The 18,749-nt window shown below is 47.3% G+C and overlaps 1 protein-coding gene across 1 annotated transcript in view; it reads right to left on the reverse strand.

Annotated features, from left to right (window-relative positions):
* The window catches only part of LOC144671680 (tubulin-specific chaperone cofactor E-like protein), a 59,537-nt gene extending 40,796 nt beyond the window's left edge, over positions 1 to 18,741 (reverse strand). Inside the window, exons 1-4 of the mRNA XM_078533696.1 lie at positions 18,652 to 18,741; positions 6,166 to 6,319; positions 5,504 to 5,643; positions 1,056 to 1,237 (exon numbers count right to left, since the gene is read on the reverse strand). Coding sequence (XP_078389822.1) covers positions 1,056 to 1,237; positions 5,504 to 5,643; positions 6,166 to 6,298 — 455 coding nt within the window. The 5' untranslated portion in view covers positions 6,299 to 6,319; positions 18,652 to 18,741. The remainder of the gene's footprint in view (positions 1 to 1,055; positions 1,238 to 5,503; positions 5,644 to 6,165; positions 6,320 to 18,651) is intronic.
* Positions 18,742 to 18,749: the final 8 nt, after the last annotated feature.

An 18,749-nucleotide genomic window follows, 5' to 3' on the forward strand; every position in this document is an offset into this window, starting at 1 on the left:
CACATCCCCCCCTAAACCTCCTGCCCCTCATCTTGAACTTATGCCCCCTTGTGACTGACCCTTCAACTAAGGGGAACAGCTGCTCCCTATCCACCCTGTCCATGCCCCTCATAATCTTGTACACCTCGATCAGGTCGCCCCTCAGTCTTCTCTGCTCCAACGAAAACAATCCAAGTCTATCCAACCTCTCTTCATAACTTAAATGTTTCATCCCAGGCAACATCCTAGTGAATCTCCTCTGCACCCCTTCCAGTGCAATCACATCCCTAGTTTATAAAAATCTTTGCATAGAGTTGTTAGAACAGATATATACTGTAGGAAAGAATATAGACAAAATAAAACAAATCAAAAAAGCATCTGTTCATTTTCCTGAGGCATACAAAACACAATTGTACCAGACAAACACCTCATATCGAAGTGATGTGTCCAGACATTTTTCTTCAAACACTGACATCTAGAGGCGGAATATTGTAGTTCAAAAAAGAAAGCCTCCTGTACAACACAATAGAAAACATTGGAATAAATAAAACACAATTATCGCCAAAAGAGAAAGTACATTTCTAAAGAATCTTCATCTATATTTAAAAAGAGGGACAGGGAGTTAGGTAGGGAAACAGAGCCAAGCAGAGGGCAATGGGAGGAGTGGGGGGAGCAAAAGAGGGCAGAGCTTTCGGAGGTTTGGAGGGTGTGCGGGGGGGAGAAAAGAGGGGTGTGGAGAACAGAGTTAGGAGGCAGGCAGTACAGGGTGATACAGCTTCGGGGAACGGGTAACAGTGGTGCAAACGTAGAGCAGAAAGAAATTTATATAAATACAAAGTTGAGGAAAGTGTTTGCTGGGTGCAAAATTAGATTAATTGGCTGCAGGTGAATGAAAAACAGATCAGAAAGAATAAAGGCTGAGAGGATGGAGGGGCCAAATAACAGTTAGATATTTGGTTGACAATTAGGATTTTCAGTTTGAAAGTGAGAAAGACTATAAAGGAGAGAAGGAGCGGAATAAATGGGAGGGAAATGAAAGATTTAGGGACAAACATGCATTAGCTCAGAGTTCCTACCCTGGTAATTCCTGCAGCAAAATGTGAATAGTTTCCCATGAAACCTTAGTGTTGTTGAGGACGAGTCTCTGTATTCGGGAGAATGAGGCAGCACAAGTCGAGTCTAAGCTGGCCTCAGTCAGAGGATTCGAGGTGAGGTTCAGAAATGTCAGCTTGGCGAGATTTGATACAATTTTACTGATCTGCAAAACACAAAAGGGCAGAGTAGCAGAAGACAGTGTCAGAAACATGAAGTGGCTTGTGATTAATTGATCTCTATCAAAGGACAGGGTATGTTGAACAAATTACCGAGCCAACAATGATGTGATAAAACTCCAAGCACCACTTCTTTGCCACTACTGCCTTTTGGGGTGCAGAAGCTGGCTGTCTCCCCACAATGGGCCATTGATGTAAGGATACGGGTTTAGGACACGGTTCGGAAGTTTGGATTGCATTGTTAGTTGATATTTCTGGTTGCTCACAATAGTGTGTTAGTGACTGTAGCCTGTTTCTGGTAACTTATTTTGATCTAACTTTTCAAAAAAGGCAAATCGTTTCATACATTTTCTGCCACAGATAAATGCCCCTGATCTAAATGCAACATTGTAGACCAATGACTTTCTCCTCAATAATAAAAACAAAAAACTACTGCGGATGCTGGAAATCCAAAACAAAAACAGAATTACCTGGAAAAACTCAGCAGGTCTGGCAGCATCGGCGGAGAAGAAAAGAGTTGACGTTTCGAGTCCACATGACCCTTCAACAGGACTGAGTAAAGTTAGGAGAGGGGTGAAATATAAACTGGTTTAAGGTGGGGGGCGGGGGGAGAGAAGTTGAGGGTGGGGTGGTTGTAGGGACAAGCAAGCAGTGATAGGAGCAGATAATCAAAAGATGTCACAGACAAAAGGATCAAAGAGGTGTTGAAGGTGGTGATATTGTCTAAGAAAATGTGCTAATTAAGAATGGATGGCAGGACACTCAAGGTACAGCTCTAGTGGGGGTGGGGTGGAAAGACTGACAAGGTATTAGTTGTAGATTTAAAAATAATGGAAATAGGTGGAAAAAGAAAAATCTATATAAGTTATTGAAAAAAAAAACAAAAGGTAGGGGGAAGAAACAGGGTGGGGATGGGGAGAGGGAGTTTAAGATCTAAAGTTGTTGAATTCAATATTCAGCCCGGAAGGCTGTAAAGTGCCTAGTCGGAAGATGAGGTGCTGTTCCTCCAGTTTGCGTTGGGCTTCACTGGAACAATGCAGCAAGCCAAGGACAGACATGTGGGCAAGAGGGCAGGGTGGAGTGTTAAAATGGCAAGCGACAGGGAGGTTTGGGTCTTTCTTGCGGACAGACCGCAGGTGTTCTGCAAGGCGGTCGCCCAGTTTGCGTTTGGTCTCTCCAATGTAGAGGAGACCTCATTGGGAGCAACGAACGCAGTAGACTAAGTTAGGGGAAATGCAAGTGAAATGCTGTTTCACTTGAAAGGAGTGTTTGGGCCCTTGGACAGTGAGGAGAGAGGAAGTGAAGGGGCAGGTGTTGCATCTTCTGCGTGGGCATGGGGAGGTGCCATAGGTGGGGGTTGAGGAGTAGGGAGTGATGGAGGAGTGGACCAGGGTGTCCCGGAGGGAACGATCCCTGCGGAATGCCGCCAGAGGGGGTGAAGGGAAGATGTGTTTGGTGGTGGCATCATGCTGGAGTTGGCGGAAATGGCGGTGGATGATCCTTTGAATGCGGAGGCTGGTGGGGTGATAAGTGAGGACAAGGGGGACCCTATCATGTTTCTGGGAAGGAGGAGAAGGCGTGAGGGCGGATGCGCGGGAGATGGGCCGGACACGGTTGAGGGCCCTGTCAACCACCGTGGGTGGAAAACCTCGGTTAAGGAAGAAGGAGGACATGTCAGAGGAACTGTTTTTGCAGGTAGCGTCATCAGAACAGATGCGACGGAGGCGAAGGAACTGAGAGAATGGGATGGAGTCCTTACAGGAGGCAGGGTGTGAGGAGCTGTAGTCGAGGTAGCTGTGGGAGTCGGTAGGCTTGTAATGGATATTGGTGGACAGTCTATCATCAGAAATTGAGACAGAGAGGTCAAGGAAGGGAAGGGAAGTGTCAGAGATGGACCATGTGAAAATGATGGAGGGGTGGAGATTGGAAGCAAAATTAATAAATTTTTCCAAGTCCAGACGAGAGCATGAAGCCGCACCGAAGTAATCATCGATGTAACAATTTATACTGTATGTGAAGGGGGTGCTGATTGGTTGGCAAAGAATGGCTGCCACTTATTTTGTTTAGCTGAAAAAGGTACAATGTGTGTACATGTTCTTTTTGCCTGCAAAGAGCAGGATCTTGTGTGTTAATATATGTAGCTTCCAGTACATGCAAATGTACCACACTGTCGGTCACACTATGCAGTCACACTGCGCCCGTTTCAGCTAAACAAAATAAGTGACAGCCATTTGCTGGCGTATTCCTCAGGGTCAAGCTGCCTGGTTTAAATTTCAAACAATGCTTGGCAATTAACTGTCACTCTCCACAGGTGGTGATTCCACGGCATTCTCCATGGCAATGCCTCTACCAGAGTCCACTTACCAACCAATCAGCACTCTTGTCACATACGCGTAAATTGTTGTTTTCCCCTTATATTGGTATTGTCACAAAGTATCTTGATAAGTACAAGATGAAAAGCTTCGACAGGTCTCTTTTTTCAGCAATATTTAGTAGTCACCAATGACACTTCTTGGCCAGGATCTCTTTCATCAGCCACCCAGTGAGGTTTTGCATTATTGGTCTGATGGCACTGTCCTAAAAGGGATCAGCAGCAGTCTGACTTTGAGTTTCGTGATATTTTGGTTGTAAGTCCTTTGTGATGTCTAGCTAGAAGAGACAGTAAGCTTCTGTCTGGAATTGCCTCATTCTTTTGGATTTTCAATTGCTTTTTAGTTTAATACAGGCTAAGAACATGATGCAAATATCTACACCAAATTTTTAAAAGTTTTAAACATTGGAAAATGTGATTAGCAAACATTTCTTTCACTTAAATATTTTATGCTCCAGTACTCCTTACTAGTAAGCAAAGGCTGGCTTATACACTTCAGTTTTTAAAAGTTTTTGCAAAGGTCGGTTAGACATTTTGTCTCACTTGTAGTGGCACTAGACATTTTTGTTGAAAACAATAATATATTTGTATTGGCCACTGAATGACCAGAGACCCAACTACCAAGAGCAAGAAAGAAAGGGTAATGCAGAGGGTCTAAATTTCATGTGACATTCCAACTTCTTTTGTTTATTTGCACTTTGTCCTCGCCTTTTTATAACTCCGCATATGCTTTTTCTAATGACTGCTTTACAGAATGTAATTGGTCTCTTGATTGCACTAGAGTATGGTCAGCAGCCAAGCCTGAAAACAGCTTTTGAACCTTAAGAGTTAATATTGCTTTTGATTGTATTACATGTTATAAAAGGTTATCTGCATTTCACTTCCTATGAGTCAGCCAGTGTTGAGTCAGTGCCAATAATCTACAAATTGTGATGGACTGGAAGAAGTTAAACACGTTCAAAATGGAGGCTTTGAGCTTAAATGTGGGAAGATGGGTGACAACATGGATGGTTGAGAGGGACTTCCATAGGGCTAAGACAGCCGAAAGCTCTGACAAGGAAAGGGAATGAAAAAGGAACAAGGTAAAGGAGTTTATTTCCAGTACAGTTTAAGAAACTAGGAAGGAGTCCATCAGAAAAGTTGAGCCTGGGGATGACAAAAACTTTATCTTATGCGTAAGTTCCTCGATGCTTCAGTAGGTTAACGCAATGAACAGGTCTGTATTCAGTCTTACAGACCAGCTAGGTTCCTGGTTCAGTTTCTGGTCTGTAGCAAGTTAGTTGGTTTGAAAGATGCTGATAGGGTTAATATAATTGGCCTCAGCGCCTGAGTTTGAAGAGAAAAATCTCAAAGTTCCTGCTTCTAATCATATCCAGTGATTGCTGCTGGGAGGGTTTGTATGAACATTAAATGAAGACAGAATTGAGCTTATTTGTGATGCCACTGTGCTGTCAGGTAGCTGGCCGACAGTCTCATAAACGATGATTATTGGGACAAGGCACCAGGTGAAAACAAGTTCTGAAGAAGGGAATCCGCATTCAAAATATTAGCTTGCTGATTTTTTTCCACAAATGCTGACTGATTTGCTGCTTTTTCCAATATTTTCTGTTTTGTATGACAACTATTGCCTTGGAATTACATACCACCAAGGAGCCCGTGTCTGTAGGAAAGGAGGGAAGCATGGAAAAATAAACAACAAAAACAGAGCTAGAGTGAAAAAAAAACAGGGGAAAGGAAAAGATGATTAATTTCAGGACTAAAATTTTTAAGTGCACTGGTAACTTTCTAGGAAAATAGTCTATGAGTGATACAGCAGCATTTAGACATGGTGTGTCGAACCTACCATTTGTGCTTAGTAATTCTTGGTTCATAACCTATTTACCTCGTACCAGTCTTGTAGATTGTTATCAGACAGGTCGAGTTCAGAGACATGCGAGCAGAAGGCAGCAATATCACTTTCCCTTCCAGCTGTGGTAATACCACAACTATCCAGCACAAGTATAGTTGGGAGATTCAGACGTGCTAAAGGGAATGAAATAAATAAATCAATTCAGATTAATTCTGAACAGAAATGAATGCAAACAACCAGTAGAAACAGATTATTAGTGAGATGATACACCTATCCTTATTCGCTACTTGTGTGGGAAAGCAATGAACGGGAAAGTAAAGCAACTTGAAAGTTTCACTTGCCTTCAAATATCAGCAGAAGCTGCCAGCAAGAGAATTACTTGTTATTTCAAGCTTATTACAACAATGCTGACAACCAGAAAGTACATAAGAGATGCAAGGGACCAATGCTAAGGTATCAGCACATGAGCAGGTGCATTTATTTATTTACATTTCAGAAAGCACATTTTTCAATGCCAATACATTATGTAGGCAGTCAAAAAGTTTGGGATGGGTTAAAATGAGTGAGAAATCCCATGGGATTTACTATCCCAACCCCACTTTTTTAGTTTCTGGATTTCAATAGTAGCAAACTGGTCACAGCTAGCAAGTAGGCAACTGAGGTGGGTTTGAGAGCAAATATAAAGTTTCATTTACCTTTCAAGGGTGAGCCCTGTGGCCCTGCAGAGATGTGGATGCCAATGCCCATTCCTCGTCGATATGGGAAGTTTTCTGGGCTGTACTTCTCACAAATAACCTCAACAAAACTACGTCCACGGGTATGACTCATCTTCTAAATGGAAACAGTAATCTGCAGATTGTAAAGATACAAGAGACACCGTTAAAGATATTTCTGTCTAAACTGATTAATGGAACAGAGGCACAATTTAGAGCCAAAATTACCAATTTAATATTTAAAACGCTGCATATTGATCTGTCATATTTGTGACTGGGTGTAAGCACTATTCATCAATTCAAAATATTAAAAGTCATGCAATCTGTTCTTTGAACTCAAAGGCATTAAATTGGAGATTAAGCGCAGAATTTCTAACCACAGTCTATACAGTGCGGATACTTAGCCATAATGCTGATTGTGTTCTCTCTTTAGCATGCTGCAGGATCCCTTAATAAAAGCAACTGGGTGTCACTGGGTAAATTTTATTTTGACCATGCATATTGAATGGGAACTTTTTATGATTTTAAACAAGCAATATAAATGTTAACAATTTATTTCACTGTAGAAAGTAAAAAAAAATCTGAAACTATTTCTTGCAGTCAGTCCACTTTCATTTAATATTTTAAGCCATAAATTACTAAAGGAATTGTTTACCTTGAAAATGAATTTCACATTTGCCTATTAACCCTAAGGTAGGATGCGTTCAATATATTATAAACGTTCAGTAGAAGAGTTTGCATACTGAAAAAATTTCATTACAATAAAATGTGTGCAAACAGAAACCACTAACTTGGAGTACTGATACGGTCTTGAAAATAATCAGATACTACCAAAATCAGGTGCACCTGAGCTCTGACAAGGGAGTCCTAGACGACAGAAGGAGCTGATATGAGGTGACCATACATTAGTTACCCTACTTCAATAGCAAGAAATGTACAGCCATGCAAATCTATAGCTTTCAACATTGGAACAACATTTAGAACTGCAGATGCTGGAAATCAGAAACAAAAACATAAAATTGTGGGGAAACACATCATCTGAAACACAACAGACGCCTTAATCTTTCAGGGAAGATATTTCTTGAAATTCTAAAATGTACAACTGTTACTTCTGTGATAATGAGGGACCTACACCTTGTTCAGCTTTTTGGAGAGAAAAATAATTTGCATTTATAACACTTATCACATTACACAGAATTACATGGCATAAACTGCCTTGTTAGTGATTATGCAACACTTGAGCCTCTTCCCATCCTTCCTTCTCTATCAACATAACCCTCTATTCTCTCATTTGTTTATCTAACTTCCTTTAAATTCATCTATACTATTCCCTATAGTATATACTTTCTGGTAGCGAGTACCAATTTCTCACTACTCTTTGGGTGAAGAAGTTTCTCCTGAATTCACTGTTTATCATCTTGATGGCCATCTTATACTGATGACATCTACTTTTGCCTTTCCCTACAAATGGAAAAACTCTGCCTAAAAATAACTGCCATGATTTTAAAGACCTCTATTAGATCTCCCCTTAACTTTCTCATTTCAAGAGAGAGACCCACAGGCTCACAGCTAATGAGCTTTGAGTGTACAGTGATTTGTCATCGTCGTTGACATCCTTCCGTCTAATAAAGATGGTGGACATGCAGCAAATCCTTCGGGGATTGCGTAACTTCATGTGGTGTGTGGCTGAAGAGACCAATTGGTATGAGGCTGGTTATGTCACAAGTGCCACATGTGAAGTGGTGATCAGGTGTAACTGTGGGTTGTCTTTTTTAGCATTGGTGTATGTTGCCAAGCTACCGATCATAATGGTGGCATATGCTGGCCCACAAGTGATGCTGCCATTTTCCTTGGTCATTGGCTAGCACAAAAATCAATGTTTTAGGGCCTTCATGTCACACTTGCAAGCATCATTGAAGTGGAGCTTTAGACATCCCTCTGGTCTTCTGGCTCCAGCTATCACACCACACAGAAAATCTTTGAGAATAAGTCCATCCTCCATACGTGCCTGAGCCAGCTAAGTCACCTCCGCTTAAAGAGTGCAACATACTTGGGAAATTTGCCATTGAGGAGACTGCCGCATTCATGATTTTGTCCTTTGTGAGATGCCGAAATTTTTAAAAATTCATTCATGGTATGTGGGCTTCGTTGGCTAGGCCAGCATTTATTGCCCATCCCTAGTTGCCCTTGAGAATGTAGTGGTGAGCTGCCTGCTTGAACCGTTGCAGTCCATGTGGTGTAGGTACACCCACAGTGCTCTTAGGGAGGTAGTTCCAGGATTTTGACCCTGCGACTGTTAAGGAATGGCGAAATGTTTCCAAGTCAGGATAGTGAGTGACTTGGAGGGGAAGTTCCAGGTGATGGTGTTCCCAGCTATCTGTTGCCCTTGTCCTTCTAGATGGTAGTGGGTTTGGAAGGTGCTGTCTAAGGATCCTTGGTGAGTTCCTGCAGTGCATCTTGTAGATGGTACACACTGCTGCTCGGCGTCAGTGGAGGTGGGAGTGAATGTTTGTGGATGTGGTGCCAATCAAGCGGGCTTCCTTGTCCTGGATGGTGCCAAGCTTCGAGTGCTGTGGGAGCTACATTCATCCAGGCAAGTGTGGAGTATTCCATCACACTCCTGACTTGTGCCTTGTAGATGGTGGACAGGCTTTGGGGAGTCAGAAGGTGGGTTACTCGTTGCAGGATTCCTAGCATCTGACCTGCTCTTGTAGCCACAGTATATGGCTAGTCCAGTTCAGTTTTTGGTCAACAGTAACCCCTCAGGATGTTGATAGTAGGGGATTCAGTGATGGTAATGCCATGAAGCATCAGGGGGCGATGATTCGGTTCTCTCTTGTTGGAGATGGTCATTGCCTGGCATCTGTGTGGCGTGACTGTTACTTGCCACTTGTCAGCCCAAGCCTGGATATTGTCCAGTTCTTGTAGCATTTGGACATGGACTGCTTCAGTGTGAGGAGTTGCAAATAGAGAACATTGTGCAATCATCAACAAAATTCCCGCTTCTGACCTTATGATGGAAGGAAGGAAGATGAAGTAGCTGAAAATGGTTCGGCTGAGCTTACTACCTTGAGGAACTCCTGCAGCGATGTCCTGGAGCTGAAATTAAAGGCCTCCAACAACCACAACCATCTTCCTTTGTGCTAGGTATGACTCCAACCAGCAGGGAGTTTTCCCCGATTCCCAATGGATTCAGTTTTGCTACGGTTCACTGGTGCCACTTGGTCAAATGCGGCATTCATGTTAAGGGCAGTCACTCTCACCTCATCTTGGGAGTTCAGCTCCTTTGTCCAAGTTTGAACCAAGGCTTTAATGAGGTCAGGAGCTGAGTGGCCCTGGCAGAATCCAAACTGGGCGTCAGTGAGCAGGTTATTGCGAAGCAACAACAAAAACAAAAATACCTGGAAAAACTCAGGAGGTCTGGCAGCATCTGCGGATAGGAGCACAGTTAACGTTTCGAGTCCGAATGACCCTTCAACAGAACTAAGGAAAAATAGAAGAGAGGTGAAATATAATCAGGTTTAAGGTGGGGGTGGGACAAGAAGAGCTGGTTAGAGGGCCAGTGATAGGTGGAGATAACCAAAAGATGTCACAGACAAAAGGACAAAGAGATGTTGAAGGTGGTAATATTATCTAAAGGAATGTGCTAATTAAGGGTAGAAAGCAGGACGAGCAAGGTACAGATAGCCCTAGTGGGGATGGGGTGGGGTGGGGGGGGGAAGGGATCAAATAGGCTAAAGGTAGAGATAAAACAACGGATGGAAATACACTTAAAAATAATGGAAGTAGGTGGGAAAAGAAAAATCTATATAAATTATTGGAAAAAACAAAAAGGAGGGGGAAAATCAGAAAGGGGGTGGGGATGGAGGAGAGAGCTCATGACCTAAAATTGTTGAACTCAACAAATCTCATTCAAAGGGTCATTCGGACTCGAAACGTTAACTGTGCTCCTATCCAGGTGCTGCCAGACCTACTGAATTTTTCCAGGTATTTTTGTTTTTGTTTTCGATTTCCAGCATCCGCAGTTTTTTGCTTTTATTGCGAAGCAAGTGCCGCTTGTTAGCACTATTGATGACCCATTCTGTTTCTTTACCGATGATGGGGAGTAGATTGATGGGATTGGTCGGGTTGGATTTGTCCTTTTTGTGGTCAGGACGTACCTGGGCAATTTTCCACATAGCCAAGTAGATGCCAGTGTTGTAGCTGTACTGGAACAGCTTGGCTAGGGGCGCGGCAAGTTCTACAGTACAAGTCTTCAGTGCTATTGCTGGAATATTGTCAGGGCCCATAACCTTTGAAGTATCCAGTGCCTTGATATCACGTGGAGTGAATTGAATTGGCTTAAGACTGGCACCTGTGATGCTGTGGACCTCCGGAGGAGGCCGAGATGGATCATCCAATCAACACTTCTGGCTGATGATTGTAGCAAATGCTTCAGCCTTATATTTTGCACTGATGTGCTGGACTCTTCCATCATCGAGGATGGGGATATTTGTGGAGCCTCCTGCTCCAGTGAGTTAATTGTCCACCACCATTCATGACTGGGCATGGCAGGACTGCAGAGTCTGTATCTGATCCACTGGTTGTGGGGTTGTTTAACCCTATCACTTGCTACTTATGTTTGGTATGCAAGTAGACCTGTGTTGTAGCTTCGCCAGGTTGACACCTCATTTTTAGGTATGCCTGGTGCTGCTGTCCTCCTGCACTCTTCATTGTACCAAAGTTGATCCCCTGGCTTGATGGTAATGGTAGATGCAGGGTATGCTGGGTCATGAGGTTAGATTGTGGTTGTATACAATTCTGCTGCTGATGATGGCCCACAGCACCTCATGGATGCCCAGTCCTGAGTTGCTAGATCCTTTTGAAATTTATACCATTTAGCACAGTGGCAGTGCCACACAAAACGATGGAGGGTATCCTCAATGTGAAGGCGGGACTTGGTCACAACAATGACTGTGCGGTGGTCACTCCTACCGATACTGTCATAGACAGATGCATCTGCAGCAGGCAGGTTGGTGAGAACGAGGTCAAGTATGTTTTTCCCTCTTGTTGGTTCCCTCACTACCTTCCGCAGACCCAGTCTAGCAGCTATGTCATTTGGGACTCGGCCAGCAGTGGTGCTACCGAGCCATTCTTGGTGATGGACATTGAAGCCCCTCACCCAGAGTACATTCTGTGCCCTTGCCACACTCAGTGCTTCCTCCAAGTGGTGTTCAACATGGAGGAGCACTGATTCATCAGCTGAGGGAGAGTGGTACATGGTAATCAGCAAGAGGTTTCCTTGCCCATGTTTGGCCTGATGCCATGAGACTTCATGAGGTCCAGAGTCATTGTTGAGGACTCCCAGGGCAACTCCCTGCACTGGAAACAGTGAAAATGAAAGTTGAGCTTCCTTTCTTGTTGGCTGTCATGTTTCACAGGACAATAATTTGACGTTCAGACGAAAGTTTATTGACCTGAACCACTAATTCTGTTCCCCCTCCACAGATACTGCCAGGTCTGTTGAGGATTTCCAGCATCTTGTTATAATTTCAGATTTCCAACATCAGCAGTATTCTGCTTTTCTCATTAATCAGCATCTTGGCCCCAAGAATCAGCTTGATGTTATTCCATGCAAGTTTCCTGAATTGGCCAAAGATGGTAGCTGCTTTCCCTAAGTGTATATTGAGTTTTGTATCAAGAGACAGATTGGTAGGTCATTGTGGCTCCAATGCCCAGCAGGGTGTTATTTCGAGCAATGGTAGAGATGTGACACCATGTCCCATAACCACTGTTTCATTGATACTTGTAGTGAGAACAAGTTACAGGCATGGAAGAAACAATCAAAGTGGCTTTGCAGGTGAATTGCTATGCCAGCATCAGTGTAGAGGAGTTCTCTGATTAAGGCATGATATATTTGTCTTCACTTTCAGTCTATACAGATTGCAGAAATTGCAATCTGTTTACTTCTGTTATCCGATTTCAGCAGGGCAATTTTGGTGATGGTACGACCTCTTGGTCCCATCACACATAGCACAGAAATTTCCATTGTCATAGGGAGTTTGGATTTCTTCATGTAGGTTGATCCAATGTTTATTTGTGCAGTATGTCTTGGCTAAATTCAAGTCATGCAGCGTTCTAGCTGCTAGGTTTATGTTGTGTATTACGTAGGGTCTGCTTTTTGCTTCAAATGACAGATGTCATATCTGCAGTGTATGTTTCAAACCAGTCTATTGTGGGCTCCATCTTTACCAAATGTTGCTATGTCATAAATGAATGAACTCACTGACTTCCAAGTTTCATTAATATGCATATCTTGCATTTCCCGGTAAGCCTTGTGGGTAGCAACTGCTTGAGTGCTAATACAAAATGTTGGTAGTTAGCATAATTTCTTGTACCAGGGACATTGGTGGTGGTGGGCTGTTGTGTTTGAAGTTGTGAAACTTTCAGGGTTGAACCTTCACTCCATGGCTGACAACAGAGTGGTCAACGCCACAAACTGCAATGTGGTAGGTGCGGGTATGGAGAATGCTAGGCAGGTCACGTCTTTTGATGATAACCAGGTGAAGTTGATGTTAATGGCCATGACACCTGAAAAAAATATTGGTGATGTAGAGCTCACTCAGTGCACAAAGTCAAGGAGCCATTGTCCCTGATTTTGCCCACCCCATAATGACCAAGGCACATTGACGTGAATCTCTGTCTAACCCAACACGTGTTGAATGAATACCAGGGCGTTATGACGTTCCAGCGTCTATGCTGAAAAATTTCTCTTTTTTTTGTTACTGCACAGCATAAGCCTGGTTTTAGGAAATGCAGACTTGCCTAACATCTGAACCCTTCTTGCCCACGTAATATCCAGAGGAAAGATGAAGCATGTATGTCTGGGGTCTAGTCAGTTGCAGGAGTTACCGGAAGGTGCTTGTTTGGTTAGGCACCATTTTGTTAAAGGGACTCCAGTACGGATTTTGCATTGGGTTTATTTCCTTAGACTGTAAACTTGATGTTAAAAATGTCACTCAGCCAGGTCCATTCAGATCTCCAAAGACACATATGAATAAAAAAGGAATACAATACCAATAGAAAGCTGCCACTTGAGGCTGTTCCAGTGGTGAAACTTGTTGCCCATGACCCTTCCCATAGCAACCAACCCCACCCTCACCCCAGCAACAACTGGCGAAACACAACTTCATTACTAATCCTATTTGATAAGGCCCCACCTCAACACTAGACCGCCTCAATAATTTTTAAATTCTTTCATGGGATGTGAGCATTTGTTGTCTATCCCCAATTTCCCTTGAACTGAGTGGCTTGCTGGGCCGTTGCAGAGGGGAGGCAAGAGTCAACCGCATTGTTGTGGGTCTGGAGTCACACGTAGGCCAGACCGTGTAGGGATGGCAGATTTGTTTCCCTAAAGGTCATTAGTGAATCAGATGGGTTTTTATACAACAATCAATGATAGTCATCATGGTCACCATTACTGAGATTAGCTTAACATTCCAGATTTATTGATTGAATTTAAGTTTCATGAGCTGCCATGGTGAGATTTGATCCCTTTTCCCAGAGCATTAACCTAGGCCTCTGGATTACTAGTCCAGTGATATTACCACTATACCCCCATGAATAAAACCCCACCTAAGCAATGAAATCCCCACCTCAACAATGAAATCCCCTTAATGAAACCCACACTAGAATCCCTCAGTATACTCCCACCACAGCAATTTAATTCCCTCCAAAAAACCTCCACCACAATTTAAACCCCTCAGTAAGCCCCCACCTCAACAATGTAACCCCCTCAGTAAACCCTCACCCTCAACAATTTAAACTCCTGAAAAAATCCTCAGCACTAAATCCCCTCCATAAAACCCTCATCTCAACAATTTAACCTCCTAAATAAAGCCCCAACTCATCACTAAATTAAACTACCATTTTCAAACGCCCTCTGCACTGTAACTTGCCGCACCCCCACTTCTCAGGCTTCTCCTCACCCCGAGCATGTGGTAGGCCGCCAGCCTCCCACCTTCATGGAAGCCAGGCCTGGCTCTGCCACCAGCAAACTGCCAAATCCAATTCCCCAAGAGTAAAATAGGCCCGCCATGGCCCAGCTCTCCTCGCATATACACCATATCTCACTCTGGATTCCAATCCCTGGCTCTTGCTGCTGCCCGGCACACATGCTACATTCGCTACTCTGCTTCCCTGAGTCTTGAGGCGAATAGTATTTGTTGAGCTACCAGTGAGCCAAGACCGGCACTCTCGATAAGACATCTGATTCCAATTATATTATATAGGGATAAGTCAGTAAGTTTGTTGAGCAGGAGTAGGCCATTTCGTTCCGCCATTCAATAAGATCATGGCTGATCTGATTGTGGCCTGAACTCCACTTTCCTGCCTGTTCCCCATAACTCTTCATTCCTTTGTCAATCAAAAATCTGTCTAACTCAGCCTTGAATATATTCGATGCCCCAGCCTCCACAGCTCTCAGGGTAGAGAATTCTAAAGGTTAACAACCCTCTAAGAAATTCTGTCTCATCTTTGTCTTAAATGAGACACCCCTTATTCTGAAATTGTGCCCCCTAGTTCCAGATTCTCTACCAGGGAAACATTCTCTCAGCACCTGTCAAAGCCCCTTAGAATCTTAAATGATTCAATAAGATCACATCTCATTCTCCTAAACTCAAAATGTGTACAGGACCAACCTTTCCTCAAAAGGACAACAGCTTCAGCCTAAGATTCAATCTAGTGAACATTTTCTGAACTGCCTCTAATGCAAGTAATCCCATCTTAAAGAAGAGGTTTTTTAAACCTTAAACATATGTCAAACTCATCCTGAATTGACATTTTTTGTTTGCTGTGCAAATCAGTTAAAAAATACCAGTGGATTTTGTCAATCCTCCCAAGGCACATTTATTCTCCTTCAGTTCTCTAATGCTAAGAAATGTGTGTAAACAGTCTGATTAGATTTGCCTTTCTAATTAGCAATATATGTGCAGTCTGTCAAGCGCAATAAAAATTTCAGAATATATTTAAATATGCAATAGATTGAGCCTGCTGAATTGTCAATGCTATCTATGCATTCAGTCTTAGAAAGCGCAGTCACCCTTTTTGTTTTATAGCAATTTTTTAGTAGTGAAAAAGCAGGAAAAAGTAGTACATCAAGCTACAGATTGAAAAGTAGCAATAAATGTGAAGTACATCTGGTAGCAAATCTTGCTTGCACCCAGCTCTGACTGTAACCATACATAACACCAAGTATCACGAGGAGCAAAACCACAGCTAGGCCTTGAACAGCTGAAAGATAACTGGTGTGGGAGAAAGTGCATATTGGACTTGAAGGGAGTGCAGTGTAGATTTACCAGAATGATACCTGGACTCCAGCTGTGAGGATACATTACACAAGCTCAGGTATTCCTGGAATTTATAATGTTATGGGGTAATTTGATCAAAGTTTTCAAGGTATTAAGGGAAATTGAAAGGATAGATTAGGAGAAACAATTTCCATTGGTTGAAGAAACAGGAAACTACCAGGATGCTGGAAATCTGAAATAAGAACAGAAAATGCTGGGGGAAAAAAATCAGGTCTGGCAGCATCTGTGGAGAGAGGAACAGAGTTAATGTTTCGAGTCTGTATGACTCTTCTTTAGAACTGGAGAGTTCTCATCGGTTCCCCACAGGGTGGGGCACCCTCCCCTCAGCCCCCACCAAACAACATCCTCTCCCCACCCATTCCCCCCCGTTCCTCCCCCCACCACGCACCCTGTGGGGGCCTTCACCCTGTTTTGACACCCCCCCCCCCATGTGCCCCACGGGGTTCTCCCCTCCTTTTCTCCCTCACCACTTGACCCTAGAGGCCTTCCACGCTCCCACCACCATGCTCCGTGGGAGCAGTCCCCTCACCCCCTCCATGTCCAGCAGGATTCTTCCCCCCCATTTCCCCCACAGGCACCTTCTCCTGTTTCCCCCAGTGTCCCACAGGGGCCTTTCTATGCCCTCCTACCCGCCACAATGTCCCGCAGGGGCTTCTCTATCTCTCCCCCCTTCCCCCAACGCACCCCCAGGGGCCTCTCTCTCTCTCCTCCTCCCAACCATCCACAGGGGCCTCTCTCTCTCCACCCCCCAACACCCCCCACCATGGGCCTCTCTCTCTCTCTCTTCCCACCCCCAACTACTAGCTGCAAGGACTTCTCCCCCCCGCCCCACAAAGGAACCCCTACCTCCCTCCACCCCCCCCACCCACCCACCCACAGGAACCTCTCCCTCCCTCCATTCCTCCCCCACAGGAAACTCTCCCTGCCACCCCCCCCACAGGAACCCCCCCACCTCCCCCCACAGGAACCTTCCCCCCCCCTCACAGGAACCTTCCCCCCCCTCACAGGAACCTCCCCCTCCCCTCACCCCAACCCAACCCCCTCCCCTCAACCCCAACCCCCTCCCCTCCCCCCCAACCCCCTCCCCTCCCCTCAACCCCCTCCCCTCAACCCCAACCCTCCCTCCCTCCCCTCAACCCCCTCCCCTCCCTCCCCTCAACCCCCTCCCCTCCCCTCAACCCCAACCCCCTCCCCTCCCCTCAACCCCAACCCCCTCCCCTCCCCTCAACCCCAACCCCCTCCCCTCCCCTCCCCTCAACCCCAACCCCAACCCCCTCCCCTCCCCTCCCCTCAACCCCAACCCCCTCCCCTCCCCTCCCCTCAACCCCAACCCCCTCCCCTCCCCTCAACCCCAACCCCCTCCCCTCCCCTCAACCCCAACCCCCTCCCCTCCCCTCAACCCCCTCCCTCCCTCCCCTCAACCCCAACCCCCTCCCCTCAACCCCAACCCCCTCAACCCCCTCCCCTCAACCCCCTCCCCTCAACCCCCTCCCCTCAACCCCCTCCCCTCAACCCCCTCCCCTCAACCCCCTCCCCTCAACCCCCTCCCCTTCCCTCAACCCCCTCCCCTCCCCTCAACCCCAACCCCCTCCCCTCCCCTCAACCCCAACCCCCTCCCCTCAACCCCAACCCCCTCCCCTCCCCTCAACCCCAACCCCCTCCCCTCAACCCCCTCCCCTCCCCTCCCCTCAACCCCAACCCCAACCCCCTCCCCTCAACCCCCTCCCCTCCCCTCAACCCCAACCCCCTCCCCTCCACCCCAACCCCCCTCCCCTCCACCCCAACCCCCTCCCCTCCCCTCCACCCCAACCCCCTCCCCTCCACCCCAACCCCCTCCCCTCCCCTCCACCCCAACCCCCTCCCCTCAACCCCAACCCCAACCCCTCCACCCCAACCCCCTCCCCTCCACCCCCAACCCCCTCCCCTCCACCCCAACCCCCTCCCCTCCACCCCAACCCCCTCCCCTCCACCCCAACCCCAACCCCCTCCCCTCCACCCCAACCCCCTCCCCTCCACCCCAACCCCCTCCCCTCCACCCCAACCCCCTCCCCTCCACCCCAACCCCCTCCCCTCCCCTCAACCCCAACCCCAATCCCCTCCCCTCAACCCCAACCCCAATCCCCTCCCCTCCCCTCAACCCCAACCCCCTCCCCTCCACCCCAACCCCCTCCACCCCACCCCAACCCCCTCCCCTCCACCCCAACCCCCTCCCCTCCACCCCAACCCCCTCCACCCCAACCCCAACCCCCTCCCCTCCACCCCAACCCCCTCCACCCCAACCCCCTCCACCCCAACCCCAACCCCCTCCCCTCCACCCCAACCCCCTCCACCCCAACCCCCTCCCCTCCCCTCCACCCCAACCCCCTCCACCCCAACCCCAACCCCCTCCCCTCCACCCCAACCCCCTCCACCCCAACCCCAACCCCCTCCCCTCCACCCCAACCCCCCCTCCCCCCAACCCCAACCCCTCCCCTCCCACCCCAACCCCCTCCCCTCCACCCCAACCCCCCTCCACCCCAACCCCAACCCCCTCCCCTCCACCCCAACCCCCTCCACCCCAACCCCAACCCCCTCCCCTCCACCCCAACCCCCTCCCCTCCACCCCAACCCCCTCCCCTCCACCCCAACCCCCTCCCCTCCACCCCAACCCCCTCCCCTCCACCCCAACCCCCTCCCCTCCACCCCAACCCCCTCCCCTCCACCCCAACCCCCTCCCCTCCACCCCAACCCCCTCCCCTCCACCCCAACCCCCTCCCCTCCACCCCAACCCCCTCCCCTCCCCTCAACCCCAACCCCCTCCCCTCCCCTCAACCCCAATCCCCTCCCCTCAACCCCAATCCCCTCCCCTCCCCTCAACCCCAACCCACTCCCCGCCCCACAGGAACCTCTCCCTTCCCCCCGCCCCACAGGAACCTCTCCACCCCTCCCGCCCCCCCACCCCCCGCAGGGGCCTCCTCCCCCGCCAGCGGCTCCACTCTTCGCAGGCCCTGGGCTTTGGGTCAAGGTTGCTGGAATATCCGCGCCCCGTTACCGCGACACCTTCCTGGGAGCTGAGCTCCGTCCCGGGGATGGGGATGGGCCGCTACCCCAGGCTGGGCCCGGTTTACAGGTACAGACTCACCCTCACTCTCCCGCTTCCGGCCCCGGTTTGTTTTCCTGCCGACAGCGGCAGCGGGATCGCGCTTCCTGGGAGCGCGCCGGAGAGGATGACGTCACAAC

Source organism: Cetorhinus maximus, chromosome 2 (genome assembly GCF_964194155.1).
Source record: "Cetorhinus maximus chromosome 2, sCetMax3.hap1.1, whole genome shotgun sequence".
Classification (NCBI taxonomy): Eukaryota; Metazoa; Chordata; class Chondrichthyes; order Lamniformes; family Cetorhinidae; genus Cetorhinus; species Cetorhinus maximus.